Source organism: Elephas maximus, chromosome 21 (assembly GCF_024166365.1).
Source record: "Elephas maximus indicus isolate mEleMax1 chromosome 21, mEleMax1 primary haplotype, whole genome shotgun sequence".
NCBI lineage: Eukaryota > Metazoa > Chordata > Mammalia > Proboscidea > Elephantidae > Elephas > Elephas maximus.
The window spans coordinates 82,016,071-82,032,566 of NC_064839.1; the positions used below are offsets into that span (position 1 = coordinate 82,016,071).

Sequence of the window (16,496 nt, forward strand, 5' to 3'; positions counted from 1 at the left end):
CTAATAGTAAGTGTGTCTAATTGATGTGCTAGTGCACTGGTAGCAGGAAATGGACTTTAGATAATCTTTATGAATTTTGCGAAGAGTGAATACCATGCTAAATAAGTAGAGAGCTGCTTATAGTCAATTTTTTTTGGCTTAAAACAACAGAAATTTTTTCTCTCACTATTCTGGACACTAAGACGAAAATCAAGATGGCAGCAGGGCCATTCTTCTGCTGAAAGCTCTAGGGAAGAATCTTTCCTTGCCTTTTCCAGCTTCTGGTGGCCCCAGATGTTCCTTGGCTTGTGGCTGCATCACTCCAATCTCTGTCTCCATCTTCATATGTTCTTCTCTCTGTCTCCATGTGTCCCTTTCTGTCTCTCTTTTTTTTTTTTAATAATTTTTATTGTGCTCTTAAAAAAAAAAAAATTTTTTTTTCTTTTTTTTTTTAAGTGAAAGTTTACATATCGAGTCAGTCTCACACAAAAACCTGTACACACCTTGCTATACGCTCCCAGTTACTCTCCCCCTAATGAGACAGCCTGCTCTCTCCCTCCACTCTCTCTTTTTGTGTCCTTTTTGCCAGCTTCTAACCCCCTCCACCCTCTCATCTCCCCTCCAGGCAGGAGATGCCAGCATAGTCTCAAGTGTCCACCTGATCCAAGAAGCTCACTCCTCACCAGCATCCCTCTCCAACCCATTGTCCAGTCCAATCCATGTCTGAAGAGTTGGCTTCGGGAATGGTTCCTGTCCCGGGGCAACAGAAGGTCTGGGGGCCGTGACCACCGTGGTCCTTCCAGTCTCAGTCAGACCATTAAATCTGGTCTTATGATAATTTGGGTCTGCATCCCACTGCTCTCCTGCTCCTTCAGGGATTCTCTGTTGTGTTCCCTGTCAGGGCGGTCCTCGGTTATAGCTGGGCACCATCTAGTTCTTCTGGTCTCCGGATGATGTAGTCGCTGATTCATGTGGCCCTTTCTGTCCTTTGGGCTTGCGATTGCCTTGTGTCCTTGGTGTTCTTTATTTTCTTTTGATCCAGGTGGGTTGAGACCAATTGATGCATCTTAGATGACTGCTTGCTAGCGTTTAAGACCCCAGACGCCACTCTTCAAAGTGGGATGCAGAATGTTTTCTTAATAGATTTTATTATGCCAATTGACTTAGATGTCCCCTGATCCCTATAGTCAAATTTTTAATCTGTATTATAGAATAAGGTAAAGTTTATTTTGGGATGGGTCAGATAATGAATTTATTATATACATACCTGTGTGGAGCCCTGATAGCACAGTGGGTAAAAGCTACAGCTGCTAACCAAAAAGGTGGGCAGTTTAGTTTAATCCACCAGCCTCTTCTTGGAAATCCTATGGGGCAGTTTGCTCTGTCTTACAGGGTTGCTATGAGTCAGAATCAACTCAACAGCAGTAAGTTTGATTTGGTGTATACCTCTGTGTGTATTTGTGTGAGAGAGAGTGTGTGTGTGTGTGTGTCTTGCCTGGTTCACAACAAACAGATCAGGTTCCTGCCTTCATGGAGGAACGACCTTAATTGATGAGACTGAAAACATCCATGTTAAATACCCCTACTCACAAGTGTAAATCCTGTGTTACAGTTTGTAAGTCCTGTAGGATTTCAGAGCGCAAGCAGATAGATGTGGCCTGGGAAGGCTTTAAGGAAGAGGAAGAATGGTAAATAAGCTGTGAGGGGTTAGATTAGTGGGAAGGAATTAGTGATTATTTGGGAGGTGGGGAGAATACAGTGAAAAAGCAGGGACATTTAAAATTCAGCTAGTTTAAATCACTGCATGGGAAGACTGAATTAGTTGGATTCCCTATAATGGAACAAAGAAAATTCAAGGTCAGCTTCCCCAAAAAAGCTCACCTGGTTTGATTGTTTGATATTACCTTTAAGGCATAATTTCAGAATAGCTGCTAAAATAATTAGTCTTTTCACTATCAGTCATTTATTTACAGTTTTGAAATTGATTATGTATTTTTTCTTTAAAACCCCCATCAAATAGTATAGAAGTGTATGAATTAAAAAATGAAAGTCTTTAAAGGGCAGATTATGTTAATACATTCTTTAAAATATATTGTTGAAGGCTAGAATTTAATTTTAGCGGTTTTCATATTTAAAAATTTTTTAAAACCTGTAGCTTTGAAAATAAAAAATGTTAACCTAGAAGATGAGATTTAAAATACATGTAATTCTGAAAAATTTTACTTATTCTTTTTTTTTCTTTGCATATATTTAAACCTTTCAAAAGTTCTGATTTATTTTGTGGAGAAAAGAACTTTGAAGTTCAGCCTTTATCTGACTGATTTCAGCTTTCTGCCCTACCCCAGGCAGATTCTCCTAATTTGTACTAATTTTCGCAAAAGAACCTCTGAGTTGTTTATCCATCACCGGTCAGATTTTCTTTGTTCTTGTGTAAACTCAAAGTTACGGAATGAAGCAGGATTTATATCATGTAATTGTTATTTTTATCTCATTTGCCTGTTCTCATTTTTGGTCCTTTTCCCATTAGTTTTCTTATCCTTTAAACCCTAAATATTAAAATATAAAAATAGTAAAACCTATTTGAGTATTGGATATCTATTTTTTGAGACCTTTTATAAAATTGTAGAGGTGGAAATAATCTTACAAAAAAAACCAAATCCACTGCCGTCGAGTCGATTCCAACTCATAGCGACCCTAGAGGACAGAGTAGAACTGCTCCATAGAGTTTCCAAGGACCGCCTGGTGCATTTGAACTGCCGACCTCTTAGTTAGCAGCCATAGCACTTAACCACTACGCCACCACAGTTTCTGGAAATAATCTTAGAGACACCTAAAAAAAAGTGTGTGTGTGTGTTTTAATTTTGCTTTAGGTGAAAGTTTACAGCTCAAGTCAGTCTCTCATACAAAAATTTATACACACATTGTTAGGCGACACTATTTGCAGTCCCTACAACGTGACAGCACACTCCCCCTTTCTACCCTGGGTTTCTTGCGTCCATTCAACCAGTTCCTGTCCCTTCCTGCCTTCTCATCCTGCCTCCAGGCAGGAGTCACCCATTCGTTCTTGTGTGTGTGATTGAACTAAGAAGTACACTCCTCACGAGTATTTTTTGTTTTATAGTCCAGTCTAATCTTTGTCTGAAGAATGGGCTTCGGGAATGGTTTTAGTTCTGGGTTAGCAGAGCATCCAGGGGCCACAATTTCAGGGGTTCCTCATCTCTGTCAGACTGTTAAGTCTGGTCTTTTTACACAAATTTGAGTTCTGCTCCACATTTTTCTCCTGCTCTGTCCAGGACTCTCTATTGTGTTCCCTGCCAGGGCTGTCATTGGTGGTAGCTGGGCACCATCTAGTTTTTCTGGTCTCAGGCTTATGGAGTCTCTGCTTTATGTGGACCTTTTGTCTCTTGGGCTAATATTTTCCTTGTGTCTTTGGTATTCTTCATTCTGCTTTGTTCCAAGTACATGGGGAGTAATTGATGCACCTTAGATGGCCACTCGCAAGCTTTTAAGACCTCAGATGCCACATACTGAGGTGGGACGCAAAACAATTTTCTTAATAAACTTTGTTACGCCAGTGGACCTAGATGTTTCCCAAAACTATTGTCCCCAGGCCCTAGCCCGAGCTACTCTGTCCCTTAAAGTATTTGGTTGTATTCAGGAGACTTCTTAGCTTTTGCTTTGGTTTCGGTTGTGCTGACTTCCACTGTACTGTGTGTTGTCCTTCCGTTTACCTGCAGTAATTCTTGTCTGCTCTTTAGTGAGTGAATTCCTCTCTCCCTCCCTCCACACCCTTGTAACCGTCGAAGAATGCATGCTTATGTGTTTAAACCTTTCTTGAGGTCTTTTAATAGTGGTCTCATACAGTATTTATCCTTTTGCGACTAGTTTCACTCAACATAATGCCCTCCAGGTTCATCCATATTGTGAGATATTTTGCAGATTCATCATTGTTCTTTATCGATGCGTAGTCTTCCATCGGGTGTATGTACCATAGTTTGTTTATCCATTTGTCTGTTGATGGGCACCTAGGCTATTTCCATCTTTTTGCTGTTGTGAACAGTGCTGCAGTGAACGTGGGTGTGCATTTATATATATTTGTGTGACGGCTCTTAATTCTCTAAGATATATCTCAAGGAGTGTGTTTGCTAGATCATATACTACCTCTATTTCTAGTTTTTTAAAGTAGCGCCAAATCATTTTCCAAAGTGATTGTACCACTTTACATCCCCACCAGCAATGCATAAGCGTTCTGGTCTCTCCACAACCTCTCCAAAATTTATTTTTTGTTTTTTGGATTAGTGTCAGCCTTGATGGGATGGGGTGGTATCTTATTGTAGTTTTGATTTGCATTTCTCTAATGGCTAATGATTGTGAGAATTTCTCATGTATCTGTTAACCACCTGAGTGTCTTCTTTGGTGAAGTGTCTGTTCCTATCTTTTGCCCCTTTTTTAATTGGGCTATTCATCTTTTTGTGTTATTTGTCCTTTAAATGTTGCAGTATCTTGTAAATTTTAGAGATTAGACCCTTATCAGATATGTCATAGCCAAAATTTTTTTCCCAGCCTGTAGGTTCTCTTTTTACTCTTTTGGTGAACATAAGTGTTTGATTTTTAGGAGCTCCCAGTTACCTAGTTTCTCTTGTGGTGTTTGTGCATTGTTAGTTATGGTTTGTATACTATTTATGCCATATAATAGGGCTCCTAGTGTCCCTATTTTTATTTCCATGATCTTTATAGTTTTAGATTTTATGTTTAGATCTTTGATCCATTTTGAATTGGTTTTTTTTTTACATGGTGTGAGGTATGGGTCTTGTTTCATTTTTTTGCAGATGGACATCCAGTTATACCAGCACCATTTGTTTAAAAAACTGTCTTTTCCCCATTTAATAGACTTTGGGCCTTTATCAAATATCAACTGCTCATAAAAAAAAAAAAAAAAAAAAAAAGTTGCTGTTGAGTCAATTCTGACTCATAGCAATCCTATAGGATAGAGTGGAACTGCCCCATAGGGTTTCCAAGGAGCACCCAGTGGGTTTGAACTGCCAACCTTTTGGTTAGTGGCCAAACACTTAACCACTACAACACCAGGGTTTCCCAGCTGCCATAAGTGAATGAATTTATGTCTGAGTTCTCAATTCTGTTCCGTAGGTCTCTGTATCTGTTGTTGCATGGGTACCAGGCTGTTTTGTCTATGGTGGCGGTATAGTAGGTTCTCAAATCAGCTAGTGTGAGGCCTTCAACTTTTTTTCCTCCTCAGTAATGCTTTACTTATCTGGGGCCTCTTCCCTTTCCATATGAAGTTGGTGATTTTTTTCTCCATCTCATTAAAAAATGCCATTGGAATTTGGATCGGGATTTCGTTGTATCTGTAGATCACTTTGGGTAGAATTGACATTTCACAATGTTGGATCTTCCTATCCATGAGCATGGTATGTTTTTCCACTTATGTAGGTCTCTTTTGGTTTCTTGCCGTAGTGCCTTGTAGTTTTCTTTGTATAGGTATTTTACATCTCTGGTTAGGTTTATTCGTAAGTACTTTGTTTTCTTGGGGGCTATGATAAATGGTATTGATTAGGTGATTTCCTCTTTGAAGTTCTCTTTGTTGGTGTAGAGGAATCAAACTGATTTTTTCATGTTTGTCTTGTATCCTGTTACTTTGCTGAAGTCTTCTATTAGTTCCAGTATTTTTCTTGTGAATTCTTTGGGGTTTTCTGTGTATAAGATCATATCATCTGCGAATATGGATACTTCTTCGTTACCTATTTAGATGCCCTTTATTTCTTATTCTTGCCTTATTGCTCCTGCTAGGACCTCCAGCACAACGTCAAATAAGAGTGGTGATAAAGGACATCCTTGTCTGATTCCTGTTCTTAAGGGGAGTGCTTTCAGATTCTCTCCATTTAGGATGATGTTAGGTGTTGGCTTTGTGTAAATGCTCTTTATTATGTCAGGGAATTTCACTTCTGTTCCTGTTTTGTGGATGGTTTTTACCGTGAGTGGGCATTGGAGTTTGTCAGTGCCTTTTCTGCATCAATTGGTAAAATCAGGTGGTTTTTTATTTGTGGGATAGATTACATTGATTAGAAAGAGTTATTTTTGTCAGCTATACCTCAGATTGTAAGCAGTTTTAAATGGCTTTGGGGTTCTTATTTTTAGACATCTTACCTAGGAATTCAGTTTATATTTTGCTTCACTTTTTATCTTAGTCATGAGGTAAAACAGATATTTTCTGTCAGGATTTTACTTCCAGGCCTCACAGATGTGATTCTTGGAAACTGTTTGGCTTAAAATAACTTTAGTATTCAAATACTGGCTTTTTGTTTTTTTTACAGATTAGAAAATGCCTTTTATGAACATGCACAGACTTACTACTACACTGAGATCAGAAGAGTGAAATCCCATAAGGAATTTTTGAATAAAACAACACACCAGGTATATGTTTTTTCCTAAATAAGGAAATGATATAAGGATTCTGGAAGCCCTGGTGGCATAGTGGTTAAATGCTACAGCTGCTAACCAGAGGGTCGGCCATTCGAATCCACCAGGCGCTCCTTGGAAACTCTATGGGGCAGTTCTACTCTGTCCTATAGGGTCGCTATGAGTCGGAACCGACTCGGCAGCACTAGGTTTGGTTTTTTGGTTATAAGCATTTTAGAGGAGATTATTCATCATTGACTATATTTGAGGAGGTTACTGAATGTCTTTAACGCTTTGATGTTTTTGAATGGCTTCAATACTTTTAAAGTATTTTTTGAGCTTTTAAAAACTAGTTTATCTCTGTATTTTTAACTCTTGTTAAAAATAGAGATAAGTTTTTAAACTTTTGTTTTAACGTTTGTTAAAAGTATCCCTTAATTTTTGCCTTTAAAGTTCTTAAAGATAGATTTTTATAGCCTTAACTGTATCATTGGTGGCTAGAACAATTCTTTTACTTTTCTTTTGAATATTTTTTTCATACTTTTATGTCTCCTCTTCATAAACATTATCATAATTTCCATATTTTTAAGGGAAATATGTATAATAGTTTCTTCTTTTTTTTTCAGCTTTTATTTGTTAGACATCAGTTCAAAATAGCTTTCTTCAGTGAGTTAAAACAGGATACACAAAATGCTTTGAAGTAAGTTTCTAACGGTTGTCAAATTAAAATTTTATTTTATTTATGTTAACAATAACAACATTAATGGCAACTTCTGAATCTCAACAAAACTTTAATTTTTATATGCTTATGTTGATTAAAAAAAATTTTTTTTTTTATGTTGATTAAAAAAAAAAATGTTGATTAGATTCAGGTATTTAAGATTTTCTTTAGTTTTGGCCAGAGATGAATAGAGTATAATATTTGGGGATTTTTTAAAATTCTTTTTTATAATCTAAAGTAAATTTCAAATTGCAAAGGACCTCTTTAAAGTGTTGAAGAGCAAAGATGGCACCTTGAGAACTAAGGTGCGCCTGACCCAAGCCATGGTACTTTCAGCCGCATCATATGCATGTGAGAGCTGGACAATGAATAAGGAAGACCGAAGAAGAATTGACACCTTTGAATTGTGTTGGTGAAGAATATTGAATACACCATGGACTGCCAAAAGAACGAACAAATCTGTCTTGGAAGAAGTACAACCAGAATGTTCCTTAGAAGCAAGGATGGTGAGACTGCGTCTTACATACTTTGGACATATTGTCAGAGGGATCAGTCCCTGGAGAAGGACATCAGGGTCAGCGGAAAATAGGAAGACCCTCAATGAGGTGGATTGACACAGTGGCTGCAACAATGAGCTCAAGCATAACGACGATTTTAAGGATGGCTCAGGACTGGGCAGTGTTTCATTCTCTCGTGCACAGGGTTGCTACGAGTCGGAACCGACTCGACGACACCTAATAGCAGCAACAACAACAAAGTAAATTTCATAGTGTCTTTCTAGTTTGTCATATAAGGCTTTCTAGTTTGGCTAATTTAATTAAAATTTCATGATCTGAGGAAATACAGTATTAAAATATTTTCTGTCCTTTTGTCCTTTTTGTTTGTATATTCAGCATAATCCTTTTGTTAAGAGACTGATTTCCAAAGTATAATATGTATTAAGCATTATCTAAATCAGATTATGTATTTTTAAAAGTTTATAGTGCATTTATTCAATTCAATTGTAATTTTATTTTTACTTTGATATGTATTTTTTAGTTTATAATGCCTGTTAGTATCCCTTGGTTGCACAATGGTTAAAGTACTCAGCTGCTAACCGAAAGGTCGGTGGTTTGAACCCACTAGCTGCTCTGTGGGAGAAAGTTGTGGCAGTCTGCTTCCGTAAGGATTTACAGCCTTGGAAACCATGTGGGCAGTTCTGCTCTGTCCTGTAGGGTCACTATGAGTGGGAATTGACTTGATAGCAATGGCCCTGGTTTTTTGCTTTTAATAGTTAGAAACCTTCAATACCAGTTCTGCTCAAAAATAATTCTGAAAAGAAAAAAATTTACTTGGGGAAGTTAAGAGCAAACATTTATCTGTGGTGAAGCCTGTTCTGAGGTTTTGCTGTTACCTTCCATCTTGAGGGTAGTCAGCAAAGCGGCTGGTGAGGTAGCCATTGCTGCTGTTGTTGGGGCCCCTCTCTCTCAGTGCTGGTCGCCCCAAGAACATTTTTCCTTCCTCGTCAGCCCGTACCTGAGATTGGTGATAACCACTTGACTTGTAGAGATACTTGGGATTAGAAAGTTGTTGACCTGGGCCCTGTCTTCATATCAGCTTCATTGTATTCTAATACATTTTCTCTAGAAAAGTTACTAGAGAAGCACGTAATGGTACTTAAGAAAATAACTTTTCTTAGGAGACTGAATTTTTCATTGTAATTCTGGACAGTTGTCCAGTTTACTTTTTTTTTCAATTTGTTTTCTGTCAGTTACTGCCAGGTGTTAACGATAGAGAGAACAGTGCACGTGTGGTGGTTCTGCACTTAGAGTCATTGATTCCTCCTCAGGCGTGTTATTAATCAGTTCATCTTTTTCAGGAAATCGGAGATGGATATGTATTGTTGAGCTGTTTAGTACTAGGAAGGGCTGAGTAATATTGTCTCTATTATTTTTAATAAGTTTGTCCTTAGGAATCTTTTCTTCAGGTTAGTTAATATCATCATTAACCACCTTCCCATGTTTACATCAGGAATTACAGAACTGCCTATAATCTTGTACATGAATTGAGAGCCCATGAAACTAATATTCTGGAAATTAAGACTATGGCAGGATTTATAAACTACAAGGTAAGAGTTTTACTTCTAAGTCCGGGGGGGTTGTATTCAATATGAAATTGTTTTTAATATTTCAAAATTAAAATCAATTACTTCCTCTGAAAAGTTGGTATTTGATCAATTATGCTCTCCCTTTTATCTTCTGTCTCTGAAGAAGGGCCTTGGCTCTTAGCAGCCTAATTGTATTGGCTGGAATTTCAGTTTATTGGTCCCAGGGTTCTTTCTTAGAACATTTTTTCTTTTAGAAAACTCCTTTAGTTTATTTTTAAGTGGGATCAGGAGAGAGTGAGTAGAAAACGGAATTTGCAAACGTACCATTGTTAGAACTACGCAAGCCTGCCTTGTAACGAAACAGCCGTAAAAAAGGAGGCTTATCTGTTCACCTTAGAGGAAACGTTTATATCTTCTGTTTGAGAGTTTTATTTTAAGACTGCTTCTGTAAAGATTACAGCCAAGAAAACCCTGTGGGACATTTCTCTTCTGTCATGTGGGATCGCTAGGAGTCAGAATCGATTCAAGGGCATACAACAACAGCATCATCAACACATGGTAGATGTAGGTGCTGCCGAAGGCAAGTGCGGGTGGTTCGGTTTGCCTGTGATCTTCCTACACTCATCTCTTAAAGGTGTCTGGCACCGGGTGGTGACATGTGGGCAGACAGACCCTTAATTCATTGTGGCTGTGAGTGGTGAATAATTTTGCAGTGACTATACAAATATACAATGCTTGTTGCCTTGACCTGTCAATTCCATTTCAGGAAATTTATCTGACATAAATGCTAGCACTTGCGAATCACATATATGAGGATATTTATTGTGTCTTGTACTAGCAAAAGATTAGGAACATCCCAGGAGTGAGTGACTTTATAATAATAAGTTATAAATGATAACTCCACACGGGAGTACTGCGTAGTTATTAAGAATGAAGGAGCTTTGATATTGATATGGCGTGACATCCAAGATACATTGTTGGGTGAAAAAAATAAGGTGTAAAGCAGCATATTTAGTGAGATATTTGCATAAAAAATAATAGTTTATATATAAACGACACACACATTCTTGTCTTTGTGTAGAATGTGTCAGAAAAGATATACCGGAAACTGGTTGCCTCTAGGAAGGAAAATTGGATGGGTGAAGAGCGGGGGTGGTTAAGAAACTTACTTTTCATGGTATATATCTCTTTGTACCTAAAAAATAAAATGAGATAAAAAATTTTAATAAGCATATAGAAGTAAATTAGGCTTCGTGCCTTTTGTTTTTCCTTTTACCTCAAATATATATAGATCATTACTGTTGAAACAGCATCCCAGACAAAAAGTTTTTGAAGATTTCTGTAATCCTTGTTTGATACAGAGGTTGTTGTTGTTAAGTGCCTTCGAGTCAGTTCCTACTCATAGCAACTCTATGTGTAACAGAATGAAACACTGCCAGTCCTGCGCCATCCTCACAATTGTTGTTATGCTCGAGCCCAGTGTTGCAGCCACTGTGTCGATTCATCTCACTGAGAGTCTTCCTCTTTTTTCGCTGACCCTCTACCTTACCAAGCGTGATGTCCTTGTCTAGGGAATGGTCTCTCCTGATAACATGTCCAGAGTACGTTAGACAAAGTCTCACCATCCTCTCTTCTAAAGAGCACTCTAATTGTACTTCTTCGAGACAGATTTGTTCTTCTGGCCGTCCGTGGTACATCCAGTATTCTTCGCCAGTGCCACAATTCAAAGGCGTCAGTTCTTCGCCCTTCCTAGTTCACTGTCTTATTACTGTGCTCTCACTGTGCTGCAGAAAATCTTTAACTCTTTGGCAGTTGTAAAATTGAGGCTTAATTTGTCATTTCTCAGTTGGAGAATATAATTGGAGATATTTTAGCACATCTTCATGTTCTTCATTACGTATAATTCTTTTTTTATTTCTATCCTACGTTTTTGAAAAAGCTTTTTTAAGGTGTAGAATAAATTCAGTACAAATAGTAAATGGCTTTATTTCACTTTTCAGAAGGACCATAAGCTTTGGCTTTAACATAACCATTCTGGTGGGGAGAATCAGTTCTGTTATAAAGAATTTCAGAGAAGGAAATTCTATAGTCTTTTTTTTTTCTAAGTTATTCTTAAATTTTGCACGTTTTTAAATGAATATGCCTTTTAGCACTGATTTCCTTTTCTTTCTTTTGGAATTGATTTTCCGTGTGACAGATTTGTAGGCTGTGTTTTCAGCACAACACCCCATTGGATGCAATCGCTCAGTTCCGAAAACACATCGACTTATGTAAGAAAAGAATCGGAAGCGCGGAGTTGTCTTTTGAGCATGCTGCGTGGATGTCGAAACAGTATGTTTTAAGTTGTACTTTTAGTATGTTTAAAAAACAGCACATGGGATTTGGAAGAAGGAGTTAGCGTGGACTTTGGTTCTAAGTTGAACTAAGTTTTTGGTCAGTAATAGATTTTTAATGATCTAGCATTTTCCAATAACAGTAGATACTGATTCACGTTTCCTTATTAGAAAGCTGTTAAGTTCATGGTACCATCTCTTTCACTTAACATATATTTGTTTAGTTTCCACCGTGTCTCTAGATACCAAGAATACAGCAGTGTATAAAACAAAATTCCTGCTGTCATAGAACTTACTGCTGGAGACTGATGTTTAAAAAAAACGCTAAAATGACACTGTTTCCAGGAACGTGGATTTATGTGGAAGATAAGAACTATGTTGACATCTTGTTCAATGGTGTATTTTAAAGACTTTTTTTAAACACAGGAGAGTTGATTTAAATTCAGAATTTACCTGTAATCCAAAATTAGTGTGAAATTGCGACGAATATTAAATTGTTCATCAATAGCATTATTTTATTATAGTCTGCTGAGGTTATGGCTCCCAGGATGAATAATTAGAAGTAACCTTTCCTTTTTTTTTTTTTTTTAAGATTTCAGGCTTTTGGAGATTTATTCGATGAAGCTATTAAATTGGGTTTGACGGCCATTCAAACTCAGAATCCTGGCTTCTATTACCAGCAGGCAGCGTACTACGCCCAGGAGCGGAAACAGCTTACAGAAACCCTGTGTGACCATGAAGTGAGTTCCTGACTACTGGGTGTCCTAGCCTGTATGCAATTAAGTCATCTTGAAAGAAAATGGGATTGATTGGTGATGTTAATTTTTCCTACGTTCTTGAGTTTAATCAACTTTTATCTTTTATGTTTTCAGGAATTATGATTATTTTTAGTTTTTGCCTGAGTACTCCATTTTGTTTGTGAACTAAGCAGAATTTTTTTTGAAGACATGATTTATAATTGGTAATAAGTTAATGATTCAGACAGGAGAAAATAAGAACCACGTGTTAATATTTGCCGTACTCTAAAGTCACTGTTTTGTTTCTGTGCTCACTGCTGTGAGAATTCTGACCCACCCAGGAGGACAGCTTTTGACTTCTTTCACTTCCTGGGGAAATGAAAGATCTCCTCCGTGGAAGTCGCTGTAGGATCTGTCTGAGGCGTAGTGTTAATGGCGTAGTCTCTTAAACTTGACATTTCATTTTGCCTCCCTGTTGAATGGTTACCTTTAGGCACCGGTTTGCCCATAGCACCTTAAAATGAGACCACGGGAGGTATTTCTAAGTTCGTTTTATTCATAAAGTTCCATCAGTTTTTTTTTTTTCACCTAAAATCTGTAGTCTCTTTCTGTGAAGATAGGTGAATATTTTCACTAGAACTTTTTTAAAAAGTTGTTTCCAAAAACAAATAGAGTGTATATTAGTATTTTAAATGCATGGCTTTTTTTTAAAAATGATAATATAACTGAATTATTTTTGACTATGTATATTATTATAACTCCATTACATGTATTATATTTTTTTTAAAGGTTGGCATATTGTAATTTGAACACAGTATTTTAAAAGGTGATTAAAATTAGGTTTTATAAATATATGAGGAAACAGCATTAACAAATATTGTTGGTGGGAATTTAAGATAATATTTCTGCCAAATAATTTTGGAAGCCGTGGAAGTGTGCATGTCTTTCAACCCCAAATATTATGTTCAGGAATCCTGAGGCCGATAAGTACCAGGACTTACCAGTTGTAATGTAAGAGGAAAGTAACGAGATGAACAAATACAGGGAATTTGTTAAAACATGGAACAGCAGGCAGCGTGAAAAATAGTATTTTAGAAGCATATTTAATGATAATGGTGAAATGTACAGGATATATTTAAATAAAAAAAAGGTGAAAAATTATCCCAATTGGTAACAAATAAATTGTGTACAAATCTGGAAGGATAATGTTTACCATTGTTAGCAGTGGTAGTAGGTTTATACCAAACCAAAAACCAAACCCAGGGCCGTCAAGTCGATTCCGACTCAGAGCGACCCTATAGGGCAGAGTAGAACTGCCCCTTAGAGTTTCCAAGGAGCGCCTGGCAGATTCACACTGCTGACCCTCTGGTTAGCAGCCGTAGCACTTAACCACTGTGCCACCAGGCTTCCAGTAGGCTTATAGGTACTTTAAATTTTTATCTTTTTGCTTTGGGGTATTTCTCAACTGCAATTATATTTTGATGTCAAAGGAAAAAGTTACTAAGAAGAAAAAGCAGTAGAAGTTCTGGTGTCAGAAACATACCCCTGCTCCAAAAACTCCACGCCTTACACAGCGTCAGTGAAGGAGACAAGTCACATCTTCTCTTCCAAACTCCATGTAACACTGCTTTAGTTACCCAAAGAGCACTTACGGATAGGGAATAAATACCAAGTATAATTTATATTTGTGCTGGTTTGTTATAGCGAATGTAGAAAAGAAAATATAAAGAAGTTAGTTACTGTAAAATATTTTTCAGAATCAAGTTGATTTATTCAATTTAATTTTTATGAGACTACCATTTAAATATGAGATGACGTTTTTAGTTTAATTTTTGTTAAAATTTAATTTTATGTTAAATATTCAGTTATATATGAATGTATGTGGTTTGTATTTATGAAAACTTTAATCAAAGATTTGGGGGGAGTTGATTTGTCACGTGTTACATAAACTCTTACTGGCACTGTTTCTGATTTGCAGGCTGCTGTGATGTATCCCAGTCCTGATCCCTTAGAAACACACACGGGTGTTCTTGACTTTTACGGACAAAGATCCTGGCGGCAAGGAGTGTTAAGTAAATAGCTTCTGCCCCATTTCTTGTCTTTTCATCTGAAGGAGTAAGGGTAAAGGTAGCTACCATAGTTTTTCCATTGGTTGCATTAGGCACAAAAAATGTGAGGTAAAATGCATGCTTTTTAAACTTCTGTTTTAAGATTTGCAGTTTCTTTAGTTTTTGAGAACGTTTTGTTCGTATGACTACGTCCGAGAATAGTGCTACAGTTAAAGATGGGGATGTGTTTAAAAGATTTGGACATCTCTTGTCTTCAACAACAAAATACATATGTCTTTGTGGTTTATTTGGAGCCCTGGTGGCGTAGTGGTTAAAGTGCTCTGCTGCTTACTGAAAGGTCAGAGTTCAAAGCCACCAGCGGCTCTGAGGGGGAAAGATGTGGCCGTCCGCGTCCATAAAGATTTACAGCCCTGGAAGTGCAATGGGCAGCTCTGCTCTGTCCTGTAGGGTCGCTAAGAGTTGGAATCAACTCGACGGCAGTGGGTTTTGGTGGTTTATTTAAATATTTTAATTCCATTTAACGTGAATAATTTATTACAGCTGACATCTTAAAACATCATTAAATTTTATTTCTTCAAAAATAATTTCTCTGCATTTTTTTTTTTGTGTTTTGTACGTACTTATTTTAATTTGAAGGAGGCCTGGTGGTGCAAACGATTAATTGGTTAATTGCTTAATTGCTAACCGAAAGGTTGGAGCTTCAAATCTACGCATTGGCTCCATGGAATAAAGACATGGAGACCTGCTCCTGTAAAGATTAAAAACAAAACCAAACCCATTGCTTTTGAGTCAATTCCAACTCACAGTGATCCTGTAGGACGGAGTAGAACTGCCCCGTAGGGTTTCCAAGGTTGTGATCTGTTTCTCCTGCAGAGCGGCCGGTGGGTTTGAACCACCATCCTTTCAGTTAGCAGCCAAGTGCTTAAGCACTGTGCCATCAGCGCTCCTCCTTAAAGATTATTGTTGTTAGGTGCCATCGAGTTGGTTCTGACTCGTAGCGACTCATGAACAACAACGAAACACTGCCCAGTCCTGTGCCATCCTCACAATCATTGCTATGTTTGAGCTCATTGTTGCAGCCACTGTCTGTCCATCTTGTTGAAGGTCTTTCTCTTTTTCACTGGCCCTCTTCTGCCTTACCAAGCATGATGTCCTTCTCCAGGGACTGGTCCCTCCTGATAACATGTCTAAAGTATGTGAGAAAAAGTCTCGTCATCCTTGCTTCTAAGGAGCATTCTGGCTGTACTTCTGCCAAGACAGATTTGTTCATTCTTCTGGCAGTCCATGGTTTATTCAGTGTTCTTCCCCAACACCATAATTCAAATGCATCAACTCTTCTTCACTTTTCCTTATACATTGTCCAGCTTTCACATGCATATGGGGCAATTGAAAATACTGTGGCTTGGGTCAGGCTCACCTTAGTCCTCAAAGTGACATCCTTGCTTTTTAACACTTTAAAGAGTCTTTTGCAGCAGATTTTCCCAATGCAATATGTTGTTTGATTTCTTGACTGCTGCTTCCATGGGTGTTGATTATGGATCCAAGTAAAATGAAATCCTTGCCGATGTCAGCATTTTCTCCGTTTATCAAGATTACAGCCAAGAAAATCCTATAGGGCAGTTCTGCTTTGTCACATGGGGTTCTAATGTGTTGAAATCTACTTGATGGTACCTAACAACAACATTTTAATTTAAGGCTCTTCTATGACAATTGGACCTTAAGTGTTAATGAATTATTTACTCTCTAAGGGGTGTATTCTGTATAGAGACAGATATTGACATTATTCTTCAGGTGGTTGATTCCACTATGTAAAAAAAACATTGAGCTCAGTAATGTTTTCGTCAGAATAGGAATCTCAGAGAAGTTTCCATGTTAGTAAAGCTGTCTCTTAGAATCTTTAAGATTCTAGAATGTTTGAAAATCTTAAATACATTAAAGTGTAGTCAAGGAGTATACACATACAACGTTGATGTGAAGGATTTGTGTTCAACGAGCTATCTAAAATGGGTTGTGTCTTGTCTTATACAGGTTTTGATCTTTCTGACCCTGAAAAAGAGAAGGTGGGAGTTCTTGCCATTCAGCTGAAGGAGAGAAGTATTGTTCACTCTGTGAGTTTTTTTTCCCAGCATTAAATGTTTCTTTTAATAATATTCA

General features: G+C 37.5%; 1 protein-coding gene across 1 annotated transcript in view; it reads left to right on the forward strand.

Moving 5' to 3' along the window:
- Positions 1 to 16,496, forward strand: part of TRAPPC11 (trafficking protein particle complex subunit 11) — a 62,846-nt gene that overhangs the window by 9,677 nt on the left and 36,673 nt on the right. The window contains exons 6-12 of the mRNA XM_049863739.1: positions 6,312 to 6,411; positions 7,023 to 7,096; positions 9,128 to 9,224; positions 11,401 to 11,534; positions 12,129 to 12,276; positions 14,252 to 14,345; positions 16,371 to 16,450. Of these exons, the coding sequence (XP_049719696.1) occupies positions 6,312 to 6,411; positions 7,023 to 7,096; positions 9,128 to 9,224; positions 11,401 to 11,534; positions 12,129 to 12,276; positions 14,252 to 14,345; positions 16,371 to 16,450 (727 nt within the window). The remainder of the gene's footprint in view (positions 1 to 6,311; positions 6,412 to 7,022; positions 7,097 to 9,127; positions 9,225 to 11,400; positions 11,535 to 12,128; positions 12,277 to 14,251; positions 14,346 to 16,370; positions 16,451 to 16,496) is intronic.